The sequence below is a fragment of the Chionomys nivalis genome, unplaced genomic scaffold, assembly GCF_950005125.1.
Source record: "Chionomys nivalis unplaced genomic scaffold, mChiNiv1.1 scaffold_77, whole genome shotgun sequence".
In the NCBI taxonomy this organism is placed as follows: domain Eukaryota; kingdom Metazoa; phylum Chordata; class Mammalia; order Rodentia; family Cricetidae; genus Chionomys; species Chionomys nivalis.
The window spans coordinates 127,140-141,407 of NW_026646968.1; the positions used below are offsets into that span (position 1 = coordinate 127,140).

At 49.4% G+C, this 14,268-nt stretch overlaps 1 protein-coding gene across 1 annotated transcript; it reads left to right on the forward strand.

The window, feature by feature from the left end:
- Positions 1–262: 262 nt before the first annotated feature.
- LOC130869188 (fibroblast growth factor receptor 3-like) lies at positions 263–13,772 on the forward strand. The gene is given in 18 exon segments (XM_057761221.1): positions 263–365; positions 4,137–4,406; positions 4,699–4,752; positions 7,587–7,756; positions 8,283–8,406; positions 8,488–8,678; positions 10,403–10,544; positions 11,026–11,213; positions 11,540–11,673; positions 11,895–12,016; positions 12,092–12,202; positions 12,280–12,467; positions 12,585–12,707; positions 12,788–12,858; positions 13,090–13,227; positions 13,358–13,463; positions 13,631–13,710; positions 13,712–13,772. Coding segments are annotated over 18 exon segments (2,376 nt in total).
- Positions 13,773–14,268: the final 496 nt, after the last annotated feature.

The window sequence follows — 14,268 nt, forward strand, 5'->3', positions numbered from 1 at the left end:
CCTGTGGAGGGAAAGAAAAGAGAGGGACCACAGAAGGTAGAATGGTCTGGTTTCCTTTTTCAGGTACTTGAGGCCCTCCTGTCTTCCCCATCCCCTGCCCCCACCCCCTAGACCCCTCCCACCACACCTGCTCAGATAAACTTGCTGGTCTCCTCCCACAGACTCTCCAGAGTGGATCTACCCACACTGGAGCAGAAGTTAGGCGTTGGGGATGTAACATCCTCATGCCTTGTGCATGAGGATGCCACTGCCATCTCCAGCCATGGGAGTCCTGGCTTGCTTGCTAGTGCTATGCATAGTGGTTGGGACCAGAGCTGCCTCCCAACCTCCTACCACAGAGCAGAGACTTGTGAGGAAACTGCCAGGTATGGACTGACTCGGTGTGCCTGGCTGCAGGGTGGGATACACGTAGGGTGATGATGGTGGCCATCAGAAGCTTTGGGAATGGCAGATAGCCCCTGAGTGAGTAGGGGATGTCAGGTTGAGTAGCACCATGGGGAGCAGTGAGTTCGGTTCTTCTCTCAAATCTACAGATTGCTGTGTGTCAGTGTATGAGGTATCTGGAGTCTCAGGATCACTACCAAGTGTAAGGCACCCCATAGAATGGATCACTGTGACAGGGAGCCTCAGGCTCCTCAGCCTAAGCAGTCAGAGTGCCACTTGCTGGGTTTCCATGATTCCCATTGTTGACAAAAACTACCTGTTGTTGGTTTCCAAGGTCACCAGGACAGTTCTTGCTCATCTTAAGCCAAAATGAAGGCTGCAGTTTGGGGGTAGGCAGAGGACTCCAGCCAAAGCTCAGCTTTTGTCACCCAGTGTCTCACATGATATGGTGACAGCTTCAGGTCTTCCACTCCCCTCTTTGCCTGTAGGTGTCTTGAGGGTGGTCTTTCAGAGGCATACCTCTGTAGACCACACTCTGGGAGGTGAGGGGCACTTGTCCCAGGATCGCAGCTCAGCTGCACAGACTGGCTGGCCAGCAAAGTCTGATGGGACACTGCATTCCATCAAACAAAGCCAGAGTCTGAGGCTTTACCTCCCCGAGGTAAATATGTGTATGGGCTCTTCCTAACCTCTGCCCCCTGCCCACTGTGCCTGGGCATGGTGTGGCAATGCAGGCCACTGGCCTGATGGTGCCACACAGTACATGGTGAGCTGTTTCCCCACTGGAGCAGATGTCCCAACAGTCGCTCCTTTGAACCTTGACTTTTGTACCCTGGTGGCACAGCTCGGGCCTCCTCCTCCTCCACCCAGTTGATGGCAGCTCAGCTCAGCCTCCCAGGAAGGGGCAAGTGGGGGCAAGTACCTCAAGTACCTTTCTAACTCAGCAGCTGGGGGCTCCTGGAACTTTTTCCTTTTTCCTTTTTTTCTGAGACAGGGTTTTTCTCTAGCTGTGGAGCCTATCTTGAAGCTAGCTCTTTTAGATCAAGTTTGGCTTTAACTCACAAAAATTTACCAGCCTCTTCCTCCCAAGTTCTGGGATTAAAGGCATGAGCCACCACTGCCTGGCCTGGAACTTTTTTTTTGGTGAATGGAAGTGGACTGGAAGGTTGAGTGTGCGTGCCATTCAGCTGGTATGACAGCATTTGTCAGGAAATCAGCACCCTCTTTGAGCCTCGGCTTGCATATTAGTGCTTCCCCAGGAGCCAAATGGCCAGTCACAGGGGACCATATCAATTTTAGAAGATATTGTTCCCTGTGTCTGGTGTCAGTGATCTCAGGTCCCGAGGAAAGCACAGACCCTCTCTGTGCTCCAGGCAATGAAGGTGGATTGGTGGAAATGCACCCAGCCCTGCCCCACCCAGGGAGTTTACAAGCCAATAAACTGCATCCTATTCCTTAACTAGATGGGCCTGGCAATGAAAATACAAAGACATGGCTGACTCTCTTTGGGAACATAAATCACCAAGCAGGAGCTGGCTGGACCTAAGGGTTCTAGAGCAGGGCTAGGCCCCAACCACACTGGCCACTCCTGGTAGGCAGAGCAATCTGGGTTCTGGGTTCTCAGTAGGGGTAGAAAGTAGCCTGCAGTGGTTTCAAGTTTCCTAATTAATTTTCCATTAATACAGTTCCTCATGTTATGGTAACCTCTAACCATCAAATTGTTTTTATTGCTACTTCTTAACTGTAATTTTGCTAGTGTTATGAATTGTAATCTAAAATATCTGTGTTTTCGAAGGTCTCAAGGCTGATGGGGGTGTGAGGGCTCCATTAGACCATGATCTGATACTACCTCCTCAGCATATACCATATACTGTGTTGTCTCAAGCCACATCCCACACTGTGTTTCCCTTATTACCTGTGTAACTCACAACACAAGCTCCTATAGGCCCTGTGACACTGGAATGGGATCACAGGGTTGGATTTGTTGTTGCCTGAGGCCTCCAAAGTCCAGGTATCTGGGCTGTGCTTGCTCCTAGTGGACAGGATGGGTGGATAGATCAAATATCAGCTCAGTTGATTCAGGGCCATTTCCCTTCCCCTCATACATCCAGGCATTTGCCTCTCCATCCTGTGGAATGCTGTGTCTTTCCCCAGTCACTCTCCTGATGAGAGGACTTGTGTGAATAGCTTGACTTTTTGTCTTGCTCAGACTAAATTACAACTGTTGCTTTTGGGTCATGGTTGCCCTGAGGCCACTGACTAGACAGTTCTTGGTCTTCTTTGGTGCCTCACGAAGCTTCTAGCGTTGGATTGCCTCCATAGGACCTGGCAGCAGGAGAACTGGAGGTCAGGATAGAAGATCCCTTACTGTGAGGCCCACTCAGGGACAAACAAAATCTGCCTGGCTCCATGGGACACAAGCTTCATGGATACTTTTGAGGACAGTCTCTCCGGCTGTTGGAATCTTGGTGGGATGACTCTGGAATGGGCAGAACTGGTACTGCTTTAGTTTGAATGGACATTTGAGCATTGAATGCATCTGCAGAATGGCAAGTGACATGTTAACCAGTCCATCTGAATCTAAGGAAGGAGGTCTGACCAGCAGGACTACCTGCCCCTGTCTTGGACCCCGAGCCCATCTGTGCCTGTGATGGTCATTGTTAGGTCCTAGCAGGGAAATCTGGGTGTGATAACCAGCTGGTGGTGTGTCCCTAGGTGTGAGGCCTTTGGGTCTCCTCATGAGCTGGGCAGCATCTGGGTAGGGGAGAGGTGTATGGCTCCCTGCGTCTAACCTCCCTAGAACTCCAGTTTCTTACCTCTCAGGAGGGGTGACTGTCTCCACTTGACTGTGATTCTAGCTTCCAGTTGGCTCACATGGCCCCTCTGACATCCCCTAGCCAAAGCATGGTCCTCATTTGTGAAATGGGGACCCCAGGTATAGGAGTTTAAAGCTTCAGACATTCCAGGCAGGTGCTGTACCATAGAGCTGCCCCCACCCTTCTTGACATTTTCAGATCTTTCAGCTACTAGGAGTGCTGCTGTGTGTCAGGGCACACAGATGTGAGTCCATTTCACCTTGATTAGAGGTCAGAGAGTTTGAGCTTGTTTTGCTTTTTCAAAGTTGTTGACAACAAGTGACTACAAAACAAGAGGTCCTGACCTAGAGTGGTTAATTGGTATTTTAAGTACAGAGGTGTATCAACTTCATCTTGAACAAAGATCAGAGGTACTCTATTTGTTTTATCATGTTGATGAAGTCTGTTGCCTCCCCCTTTACCTCTTTGGAGTGGGGTATGAAAAATATATGGAAAATAAAGGGGTGGTTCAATATTCACTAAATTTCCCTCCTGATGCTGTTCTGTGTTTTATCTTTTATTTCTCTCTCATCTCTGTTTCTCTTTGCTTAATAATTCTAATCATCACGCTCCTTCCCTGGAATGTGTGAAACCAATCTAGTCTGGTCCTAAGCAGCTGTGTCTCTTCCATATCATCCTTGGAAGACAGCTTCCTCCTCCAGGACAGAGACAGAAACCTTAACACACACCACTGACAGAGTTGAGTACTCACACCCCTGGGCTCTTACTGAAATAGTCTGCCCACTCCTGGTTTGACCATTGTCTGGCAGAACCTCAAGGCCCAGGAGCATGGCCCTCACTTGCCTGCCACAGCTTTGCTAGTTTGCAAAGCAAAGTATGGGCTTTCAGCATGCTACTTTGAAGAATCTGTTTCACAGCTTTCCACTTCATCCACAGAGGTCCCAGGCCCTGAGCCTAGCCAGCAAGAGCAAGTGGTCTTTGGCTGTGGGGACACCATGGAGCTGTTCTGCTCTGTGCCTGGAGGTGCCGGCACAGGCTGCACTGTCTGGTCTAAGGATGGCACAGAGCTGGTATCTTCCCACCGCATCCTGGTGGGGCCCCAGAGGTTACAAGTGCTGAACGTTTCCCATGACGATGCCGGGGTCTACATGTGCCAGCAGCAGCTCACTCAGGATGTCCTGTGCCATTTCACTGTGCATGTGACAGGTAAGTTATTGGTGGCTGGGGCTGACAACTGTGTTGAGCAGCTGCATTGCTAGGGAGGTCAGGGCAGTCCTAGGCAGCATGGCTCCAGTATCCCTGGCTCAAGAGTGTTGCTGGCTTAGTTCCCCACATCACAGGGGGTGCCCCCAATTCTGTGCTATTTGAATGAATGGCCTTGCAAAGGCAGGGAGCAGGGTCCCTAAAGATGGAGAGCAGTGTACTCTGAAAATAGGGAGCAACAGGTCTGCGGATGTAGGAGTGTCACAGGACCACTGCTTGCTTATAACTATTGCAGAGGCTCCATCCTCAGCTGATGATGAAGATGGCGTGAACGTGGCTGAAGACACAGGTAAGATCAGAGCCTAGGCATACTGAGCTGGTCAGGATCAGGCTGCTCCCTTCCTGTAGTCTTATTGTTAAGGGGCACTGCTACAGGTAGACAGTGCCCCAGGGGCAGTGAGGAGGCAGGGCTGCTCAGCAGGGATTTTGGTAAGTTCTGGTGGGAAGGAATGTGAGTAAACCAGGCAAGGAGTTCAGGTTGCCACTGACGAGTACATAGATCTAGGGATTCATGTTGTCTGGGTTTCTTTCCTGCCTGGTTCCCACAGTCGTTAAGTCCCAAAGAAACCAAACAGAGGTCTACATTAGTTATAAACTGATTGGCCCATTAGCTCAGGCTTTTTATTAACTCATAACTTATATTAGCCCATTATTCTTATCTGTGTTAGCCATATGGCTCAGTACCTTTTACAGAGAGGCATTCACATCTTGCTTCTTCTGTGGCAGGGCCAGGATGGCAGAAAGAGCTTTCCTCTTTCCAGAATTCTGTTCTCATTAACCCACCTCTACTTCCTGTCCAGTTGTCCTGCCGATACTTCCTGCCTGGCTACTGGCCAATCAGCATTTTATTAAAATACCCTTAGAAACCATTGTCCCACAGCAGATTCACAGGACTAGTGGCTGTTGCTGCAGACCAGCAGGAGGGGAGCAGTGCCATGCTGAGGCATACATTGTAAAGGGGGCATCACAGATTTGGTGTGAATATATGAGGGCACATGGCAGTGCCCATGGTATGGCCTAGAACCATGGAGGGAGAGAGAGAGGAAGAGAGAGAGAGAGAGAGAGAGAGAGAGAGAGAGAGAGAGAGAAAGAGATACCATCCGTAGTACTACGTGTACTATTATATTGCACCTGTATTGTGGAGCCTGCACTAAAGGACCATCCACGAGCCAGGCAAGGGCCTGGAGGTTTAAACACACAAAGACACACAGATAGAGACATGGGTCATCTTTGAAACAAGAGTGCCCCTTTATTGTGTACCAGAGCCACTTATATATGGATCATTAACTGATAGCCATGCCCCAGGCAAACCCACCAGAAACTACTCTCCTGCCATCAGGAACTCCTGAGGGTCTCATGCTCAGAGCAGCTACAAACATAGAAAAAACAAGTTGTTTTGCTCAGACAGAGCAGCTGCAAGCATAACAAGTTGTTTACAGGAAATTCAGGGTCTGGGCAGAGAGAGAGAGAGAGAAAGAGTACATCATGGGTCCAGACATCGTATGCAGAGTGGTTATGACTCTGAGACCAGGCTGTGTTACCTGAGTCCTCAGACCACCTAGAACCTTCTGGGGTAGAGTGGACAAGGGACTGAGAGGAATCAGAGAGACAAACTTAATGGGAAAACAGGGTAATGAGTCTTATGAGTGTGTGCGGGTGAAAAGAGCAGGTATAGGGACTTGTTTGAGGTTTCACAACCCTCATAGAAATGGACTTAGATTCTAGGACTGAAGCCAAAAAAAGGTAGTAGTCCTGAGAAGTGGGTCAGTTTCTTATTCTCCCTTTCAACTTTGGCTATCAGATTGTTCAAAGCAGAATTTCTAACCCAGTTGGTCTCTAGCTTCTGCCCCAACAATTACCAATGTGTTTGTAATTTCCCGTTTTCTTCTGTCATCCTGGACTTCCCAGGTTGTATTTAGTGTTTTTGCACCATAAACACTTAGGGAAGGTGCCTGAAGGGTCATCTTCTTGACCTTACTGGGCATTAGGCACCATTAAGTTGCTGTAGTCTCCCATTGTGGCACTTTTCTCTCAAGCCTACTGGCCAAATTTGGAGCCTGGAGGGGCAATTCAGAGCCTGGTGGGACACCTCACCAGTGTCTACACACTTTTCTCCTACTTCATATGGCAGTTCCTCCTCCCAGAGTTGCATAGGGCTCTCTGATTGAGTCACTGTGGAAGACCCTGTCCCTGCCTCTGTTCTCTGTTTTGGAAATTTGTTGCCTCCCTCAGCTTCCTCATGAGTCCAAACAATATGGCATCCTGTTGCTGGTTGCTTTTGCTCTACTCTTTGGGAGCCCACCGCCCAGCTCCAAATAAACACATGGACACTTATTAGTTATGATTGTATGACCTTGACTTGGCTTATTTCTAGCCAACTTTTCTTAAATTATCCCATCTACACTTTGCTTCTGGGGTTTTATCTTTCTCTATTCTATATACCTTTCTTTACTTCTTACTCTGTGGCTGACTGTGTAGCTGGGTGACTGGGCCTTTGCATCCTCCTCTTTCTTTTCTGGTTCCTTCTTAAACTTTCTCCTTCTCTTTGTCCTCTCTGCCTGCGAGCCCTGCCTATTTCCCTCTCTTGCCCTACTATTGGTCATTTAGCTCTTTATTAGACCAGACAGAGTAACACAGCTTCACCAAGTTAAGCAAATACAACATAAAAGAGTGAAACACATCTTTGCATCATGAAACAATTGTTCCACAACATATAAAAATGTAACTCATCTTCAATTGATATTCCACAACAGCATCCTCCACCCAGCCAAGAGGAAGGAGGGAACTCAGTGGAGGGGAAGCATGACCTGAAGGGTACCTGCCTTCACTGGGCACTATACAGGCTGACTCAGGTTTGGTGTACTGGTGGAATGACCTGGCCTAGTTGCCTCCCAGGATCTACATCCTACTGGGTTCTACTTCCTGGGTCCCTACACCTGTGAGTCTGCCTCAGATGGAGAGAAGAGAATAGCCCAAGACTGAGAGTGGGGTAGCTGTGGATGCAGTGTTCAGACAAAGCAAAGGAGTCTCAATACAGATGAGGGATGAGGCTTGAGGGGGTGCTGGTAGGGCAGCTTCGCAAGGGTGTACTGATCATGCTGTTATGAGCACTTCTGCTATCAGGGGCCCCTTACTGGACTCGGCCAGACCGTATGGATATGAAACTGCTGGCTGTGCCAGCCACCAGCACTGTACGCTTCCACTGTGCAGCTGCTGGCAATCCCACCCCCTCCATCTCCTGGCTGAAGAATGGCAAGGAATTCCGAGGGGAGCATCGCATGGGGGGCATCAAGGTAAGTCTGGGAAAGGGGCACAGATAGGTAGGGCCTGGATACAGAGGGTATAGCCCATATCATTTGTTGTAGACCAGCCTCGACAAAAATACCTCTTGCCAGGTAGGGGCATGAGATTTTAGAAGTAGAAGTAAAGTGAAAAGTAATAAAACTGAAACCATAGAAAAGTACCAGAAGGGCATTCCAGTGAATACTGAAATTTTCCCTGTTTAGTTTTCCTTATATGTTTATATCCAAATACAATAGGAGAAGGCAGCAACAAAAGACTTTTTTTAACTTGATACAAATTACAGGTAAAACAGTTAATTACTTTAACACTTTGAGGTGTCAAGTCATTAGCATTTTGTTGTTTAAGTAGCAAAGCCACTCTAGACCAAGTATCCTGAAAACAATCACTTCTTAGGTAACCTTACATTACAAAAGAAAGAGCAGAAGTATGTTTGCATAGCCTAACTATCTGTCAGGATGAAAACAGGCTCACATTTTTGGGCATCCACAGTCACTCACCTACTAACTTTACCTGCAGCTTAGGCACCAGCACTGGAGCCTGGTCATGGAGAGTGTGGTGCCTTCTGATAGTGGCTACTATACCTGCGTGGTTCAGAACAAGTTTGGGAGCATCCAGCAGACTTACACACTGGATGTACTGGGTAAGAGCCAGGCTGGGTGACTACAGCAGGTCAGCCTCGGGCCATTGGACCCACTGCACCTGACCTGTCTGTGTCTTACAGAGCGCTTCCCACATCGGCCCATTTTGCAGGCTGGGCTGCCAGAAAACCAGACAGCCACCCTAGGAAGTGATGTAGAGTTCCACTGCAAGGTGTACAGTGATGCCCAACCACACATCCAGTGGCTGAAGCATGTTGAGGTGAATGGCAGCAAGACAGGCCCAGATGGCAAGCCCTATGTCACCGTACTCAAGGTGGGCTCTGTTGTTGGCAGCTGGTTGGGTGGATGGGTTAGCTGGAAGTGCCTTGCCCTGGTCCTTAAGTCCCTCTTTGGCTGAGGAATACCTTGGGACTGGGACCCACATGTTGGAGTTTCTGGGAAGGGGCACCTGAGTCTCAGAGCTTATCACCTGTTCTGAGCTGCAGGCAGGCTCTGTGTTACTTGTGCCCTCCCGTAGGACTTGTTTCCCTGTTTGCTCTGAGGCTTGGGTCTACAGAAGGCTTCTCTTGGGTGATAGTTTTGGTGCTCAGGACAGGAGGATGTCTGCTGTACTAGTGCCCTCTGACATCAGAGGACTGGCTGTCCACTCTCCCGCTGCCTGCACTGTAGCACTAGCTCCACCCTGCCTTGACGAGCTCTTCCTGCCTCCCTCTGCCTGGAGCTTTGCTTCATAGCCTCAGGTGGGGGCCACGTGAGAGAGAGAGAGAGAGTTTGGGCTTTGCAACACAGGAAAGAGAGACTTGGAGGGCTGATGGGAGAGAGGAACAGGTGTTGGCAGGACTTGGTATCCTGGCTGTTGAGAGAGACCACTAGGGCCATGTCCAGTGTACCTCCCACTGTGGGTGTGTGGTTTTGTGAGCACAGGCTGATGTGAAATGACCCTTGGGATGAAGATTTGAAGAGTATGGGTTCCCTTTCTCTCTCTCTCTCTCTCTCTCTCTCTCTCTCTCTCTCTCTCTCTGTGTGTGTGTGTATGTGTGGTTTTTCTCTCTTTCTCTGTGTCTGTGTTTCTCTGTGTGTGTGTGCTCTTTCTCTCTGTGTGCCTGTGTCTGTGTTTCTCTCTCTCTCTGTGTGTTTCTCTGTGTGTGTGTATATATATGTGTGTGTCTGTGTGTGTGTGTGTGTGTGTGTGTAGGGAGAGTGGACATGAAGGAGGCCAGTCTTTGAAACCACACCCACCACTGACATTATGTGCCTCGCTTCAGGCAGCTTTCCAGTGCTTCCTCCCCCAACCCATTCTTTGGCATCTCCCTTGCCCTGTCTTGTCCTCATTTTCTTCTAGAGATATCCTGGATCAGTGACAATCTGAAGGCAGATGCACACCTTTATCTTTCAGTGTGTCAGAATGGGATGGGGCAAGAACATTTGTTGAGCCATCAATTTCATAAGCATGGCTGAGAAGGCATTTTGGTGCTATGTTCACAGTGCTCAAGTAGGTGATAACTGACTCACCTCTGACTCATCTTCTGCTTCTGATGCCTTGATAATACTGGTAGCTCCCAGCCAGCACTGACTTCCTACCTCCTTCAAAGCCCCTCAGGTCTGTGTTGTTCTCTTGCTTAGAAGTTTTCAGAACCTTCCAGGGGCTGGGCCCTGTGCTGCTTCAGAACATCGACTTTCCACCATTCTCAGGCTGACACTGATTTCCTCTGGTTTTCTCTCCATACATCTGTCTGCCCATCTTTTTTTCTGTACTAACTCTGCATGTTGCTTCTTTGTGGCACCATGCTGCCCAAGTGCCCGATGCTTACCTTGGGACAGGGAACTATCCACCAATAGAGGGACTGGTTTCAGGCTCTGTGCCTTGGTTCAGGATGCAGAGGGCATCCATTGCAGTGGTAGAGCTGTAGTTGTCAAGGTGGTAGCAGAGGTGGCATTTTCCTTGAAGCCTGTCTGATCATCTCTGTGTGAATGGTGCTGTGGTACCCAAAGGGATGTGCTGGTGCTTGCCTATTGATTTCTGTTCTCTCTTTGTAGACATCAGGCATTAACACAAGCAACGAGCTAGAAGTTCTGTCTTTGCGCAATATCACCTTTGAGGACTCAGGGGAGTACACCTGTCTGGCAGGCAATTATTTCGGATTTTCCCATCACTCTGCATGGCTGGAGGTACTGCCAGGTATGTGCTGTTTCTGCTCCTGCTGCTGGTGCTCCATCTGTCCTCTTATGGTGCTGGCTCTGAACATAACAAAGCTGCCAGGGACAGGGACAGCAGGGGTGCACTTATGATTTATTGCAGTCCATCCTGTGGTAATCACCCTGGCCTTGTGCTTGGTATGGAGTGTCACCCTGCCTTGTCTTGATCTTGCAAAGGCTTCCCCCACAATCTTCTAGCTGGATTTCCACAGTCTAGCCTTGAGGCTCTGGGATCTCCTGGGAGCCTTGGTGGTGGTGTGGATGCTTCTGGCTCTGTCAGGCTTCCCTCCTGAGTCTGGTCCCTGCTGACCCATAGATGTTTGGGGATACCAATGTGAGTTGGGGACGTAGGTCACCAAATTCTGAGTAGCCCAGTAGCTTTGCTTCCCAACAGGTACCTAGAGCTCAGGGCAATGGCAAGTCCCACAAGGCTGGATGAGGCCTCAACTTTTATGTCTTTGCAGCTGAGAGAGAGCTGGCAGAGAGCAGTGCAGCTGGCAGGTTATCTGCAGGCACCATCAGCTTCTGGGTGGGCTTCTCCATCTTAGTCTTGACTGCAGCTGTGACACTCTGCTGCCTGCGTAGAGTCTCAAGAAAGAACCTGGGGGCTCCCAGTGTTGACAATAGCTTCTGCTTCACACCTGAGCAACAGGTAACTGAAAGTAGATACCAAGTTTTGATCTCTCTGTTGTACCTTGAACGTCCTAAAGTCCCAGCAGTACCTGAGGCCTGCTTAGTACTCATTTCTCTGCAGTCAGATGAGCTGACCCTTCCCTATTCCTATCCTCCACATGGATCCCACGTTGCTCAAAACAACTTTGAGTCTTCAGTAACCACTGCTTGAGCATCCCTCTTCTTGACCCTACATACTGCCTCACATGGACTTGATCTTGCTACTCCTGGGAGTTATACCACCTCAACCCTTTCCCAATGCCCAGCATCCATTGTCTAGCACCAACCTATCCCCATTGATCCAAGCAGGTGACCTCCATGAACTCTGATATACCCTTGGTCCACATCGTCCACCCAGTTTCAAGAGAACATACTGCAATGGCCAGTATTTCTGAGCTTGAGCTGCCAGCCGACCCAAAGTGGGAAATATCTAGAACTCGGTTGGTGCTGGTGGGGTTTTATATATACTTGGAGGAGGTTCTGTGGCTGGGGGCTAGATGGCGACCAGGCAGAGGTCTGTTGGAGGTGGGGTCCAGGGTGAGACTTGGGTTTCTCTGTCTTCATGAGCAAGAACCCATTGTCAGCTATGGATGCAGTGGCACAGGGCCATGAGGGCTGGGGGTCCTGGGCACATACTCACTGCCTCTGCTTCTTCGGACAGGCTGACACTTGGTAATTCTCTAGGAGAAGGCTGCTTTGGCCAGGTTTTTATGGCAGAGGCTGTTGGCTTTAACATGGACAACACTGTCAAGCCTGTCACTGTGGCTGTGAAAATGCTGAAAGGTGAGGAGGGAGAGAAGTAGCACAGGGCAGTGGGGGCTGCAGGGCCACCACCTGACATTCCCGCTTTCAACACAGATGGTGCCAATGACCAGGACTTGTTGGACCTGGTGTCTGAGATGGAGATGATGAAAGCTATTGGCAAGCACAAGAACATTATCAACCTGTTGGGGGCCTGCACACAGGGTGGTAAGTACAGCAGGTGGGTGGACAGTTAGATCGGGACCCGAGTCACACACAACATCTCTGAGTGTCTGTGCTTCCAGGGCCATTGTATGTGCTGATGGAGTATGCTGCCAGGGGCAACCTCCGGGAGTTCCTGCGGGCACAAAGGCCCCTAAGCATGGAATACTATGGTGCCTCCAGGCTGCCAGAAAAACAGCTTACCCGCAAAGATCTGGTGTCCTGTGCCTATCAGGTGGCTCGAGGTATGGAGTACCTGGCTTCTCAGAAGGTGAGCAGAGCTGGGGCACAGGTGAGGTAGGGTCTTTCTGAGTGGAAGAGTGGATGTCAAGCTTGCTTAGGCTAGGGAGCTGTCAGTTTAGCACAGGTTCCTTTCATGCCTCCTCAGTGTATTCACAGAGACTTGGCTGCTAGAAACGTGTTGGTGACTGAGGACAATGTGATGAAGATTGCAGATTTTGGCTTGGCCCGTGATGTGCACAATTTGGAATGCTACAAGAAGACCACAGATGTGAGCCCCATTCCAGGGTGGTTTGGGTGCAGTGCTCCACCAGGGGACACCTGACAGCCAACAACTCTCCCTCTGCCTAGGGCCGGCTACCTGTGAAGTGGATGGCACCAGAGTCCCTGTTTGATGGAGTCTACACCCACCAGAGTGATGTGTATGTGTCCTAACATAGGATGGGGATAGCAAGACTCAAGTCACACCTATCACAGCCTTTAAGGTTCTGGCCCTCTCAGGCATATTCGTTCTCCTCATTTGAGACAACAGCATAGCCCTGCCATGCCTCTCATCCACACACCCCTCCTTGTCCATTGGTAACCTGTCCTGTTGTTAAACTGTTACAGTAATTGAGCAGGAGTAACAGGCCTCTGCCCTCACTCCCATACAGGTGGTCCTTTGGAGTCCTGCTCTGGGAGATCTTTACACTGGGGGGCTCACCATATCCTGGCATCCCAGTGGAAGAGCTTTTCAAGCTATTGAAAGATGGCTACCGCATGCACAAGCCTGCCAACTGCACACATGACCTGTGAGCAAAGCATTCCTTACTCCTCTAACTAATCCCTGGGAGTGGCTGGTTTCCTACCAGGGCTCCTGGTAGCCTTGGGTGAGGTAGGGATGGACAACAGGTCAAGAAACCACAGCCATATTTGCCACAGGTATGGGATCATGCGGGAATGTTGGCATGCAGTGCCTTCACAGAGGCCCACCTTCAAGCTTCTGGTAGAGGGTTTAGATGGCATCCTCACTGTGACATCAACCCACGTAAGTACCACTCAATCCTGCCCTCTCTGCCTTCTCTTATTCCTGTGTGGGCTGCTCCTCCAAGTTCCAGTAATGGGGTTGGTATTCAAGGGCCAGCCTGAACATAGATGGCCATGGAATCAAGGGGATGCATACTAACATAGTCCTATGACCTTTTCTACCAACAGGTATACCTGGACCTATCAATGCCTTTTGAGCAGAGCTTGCCAGGTGATGACGATACCAGGAGCCCCAGTTCCTTAGAGATAACTGTTCACCCACAACCTGCTACCCCCAACCCAACCCAGGAATTGGAGGCCTCAGACATGAGGGGCCAAGAATCCCATAGACCAAGCCCCGGTTAATGTTTATGTATATAAAATGTATGGAGTCTTTACAAGTTGTATTTGCTGTAGGGTTAACACTTCTTATATGACACTTCCTCGTTTTATAGTATTGACTATTATGTTTCAAACCTAGTAAGAAAAAGCAGTGAACTTATTCTTGTTATTTTTTGTACTGTTACTGAGCCCTTGACTTTGGTGGCTGTCTCTTGCTTGTAAACTAGCAGTGCCAGGACAGTCTCAGGGTAACTTTTCTTGGAGCCCAGCATGTGGTTTGTCAGCCCACATTGGCAGAAGTAGTTTTGTTAATGCAAACAACTTACCTTCCAAAAAATAGAGATAACCAGTTCTTATTTGCACCTGTGCCGCTTACCTTCCATTCTGGCATCTGTACAGCTACATCCTCACTCTCTGTGAGGAATGGTTATGAGATTTGTCTCTGTGGGGGTGGAGATAATAACTGGTGAGGAATCTTAGCTGTT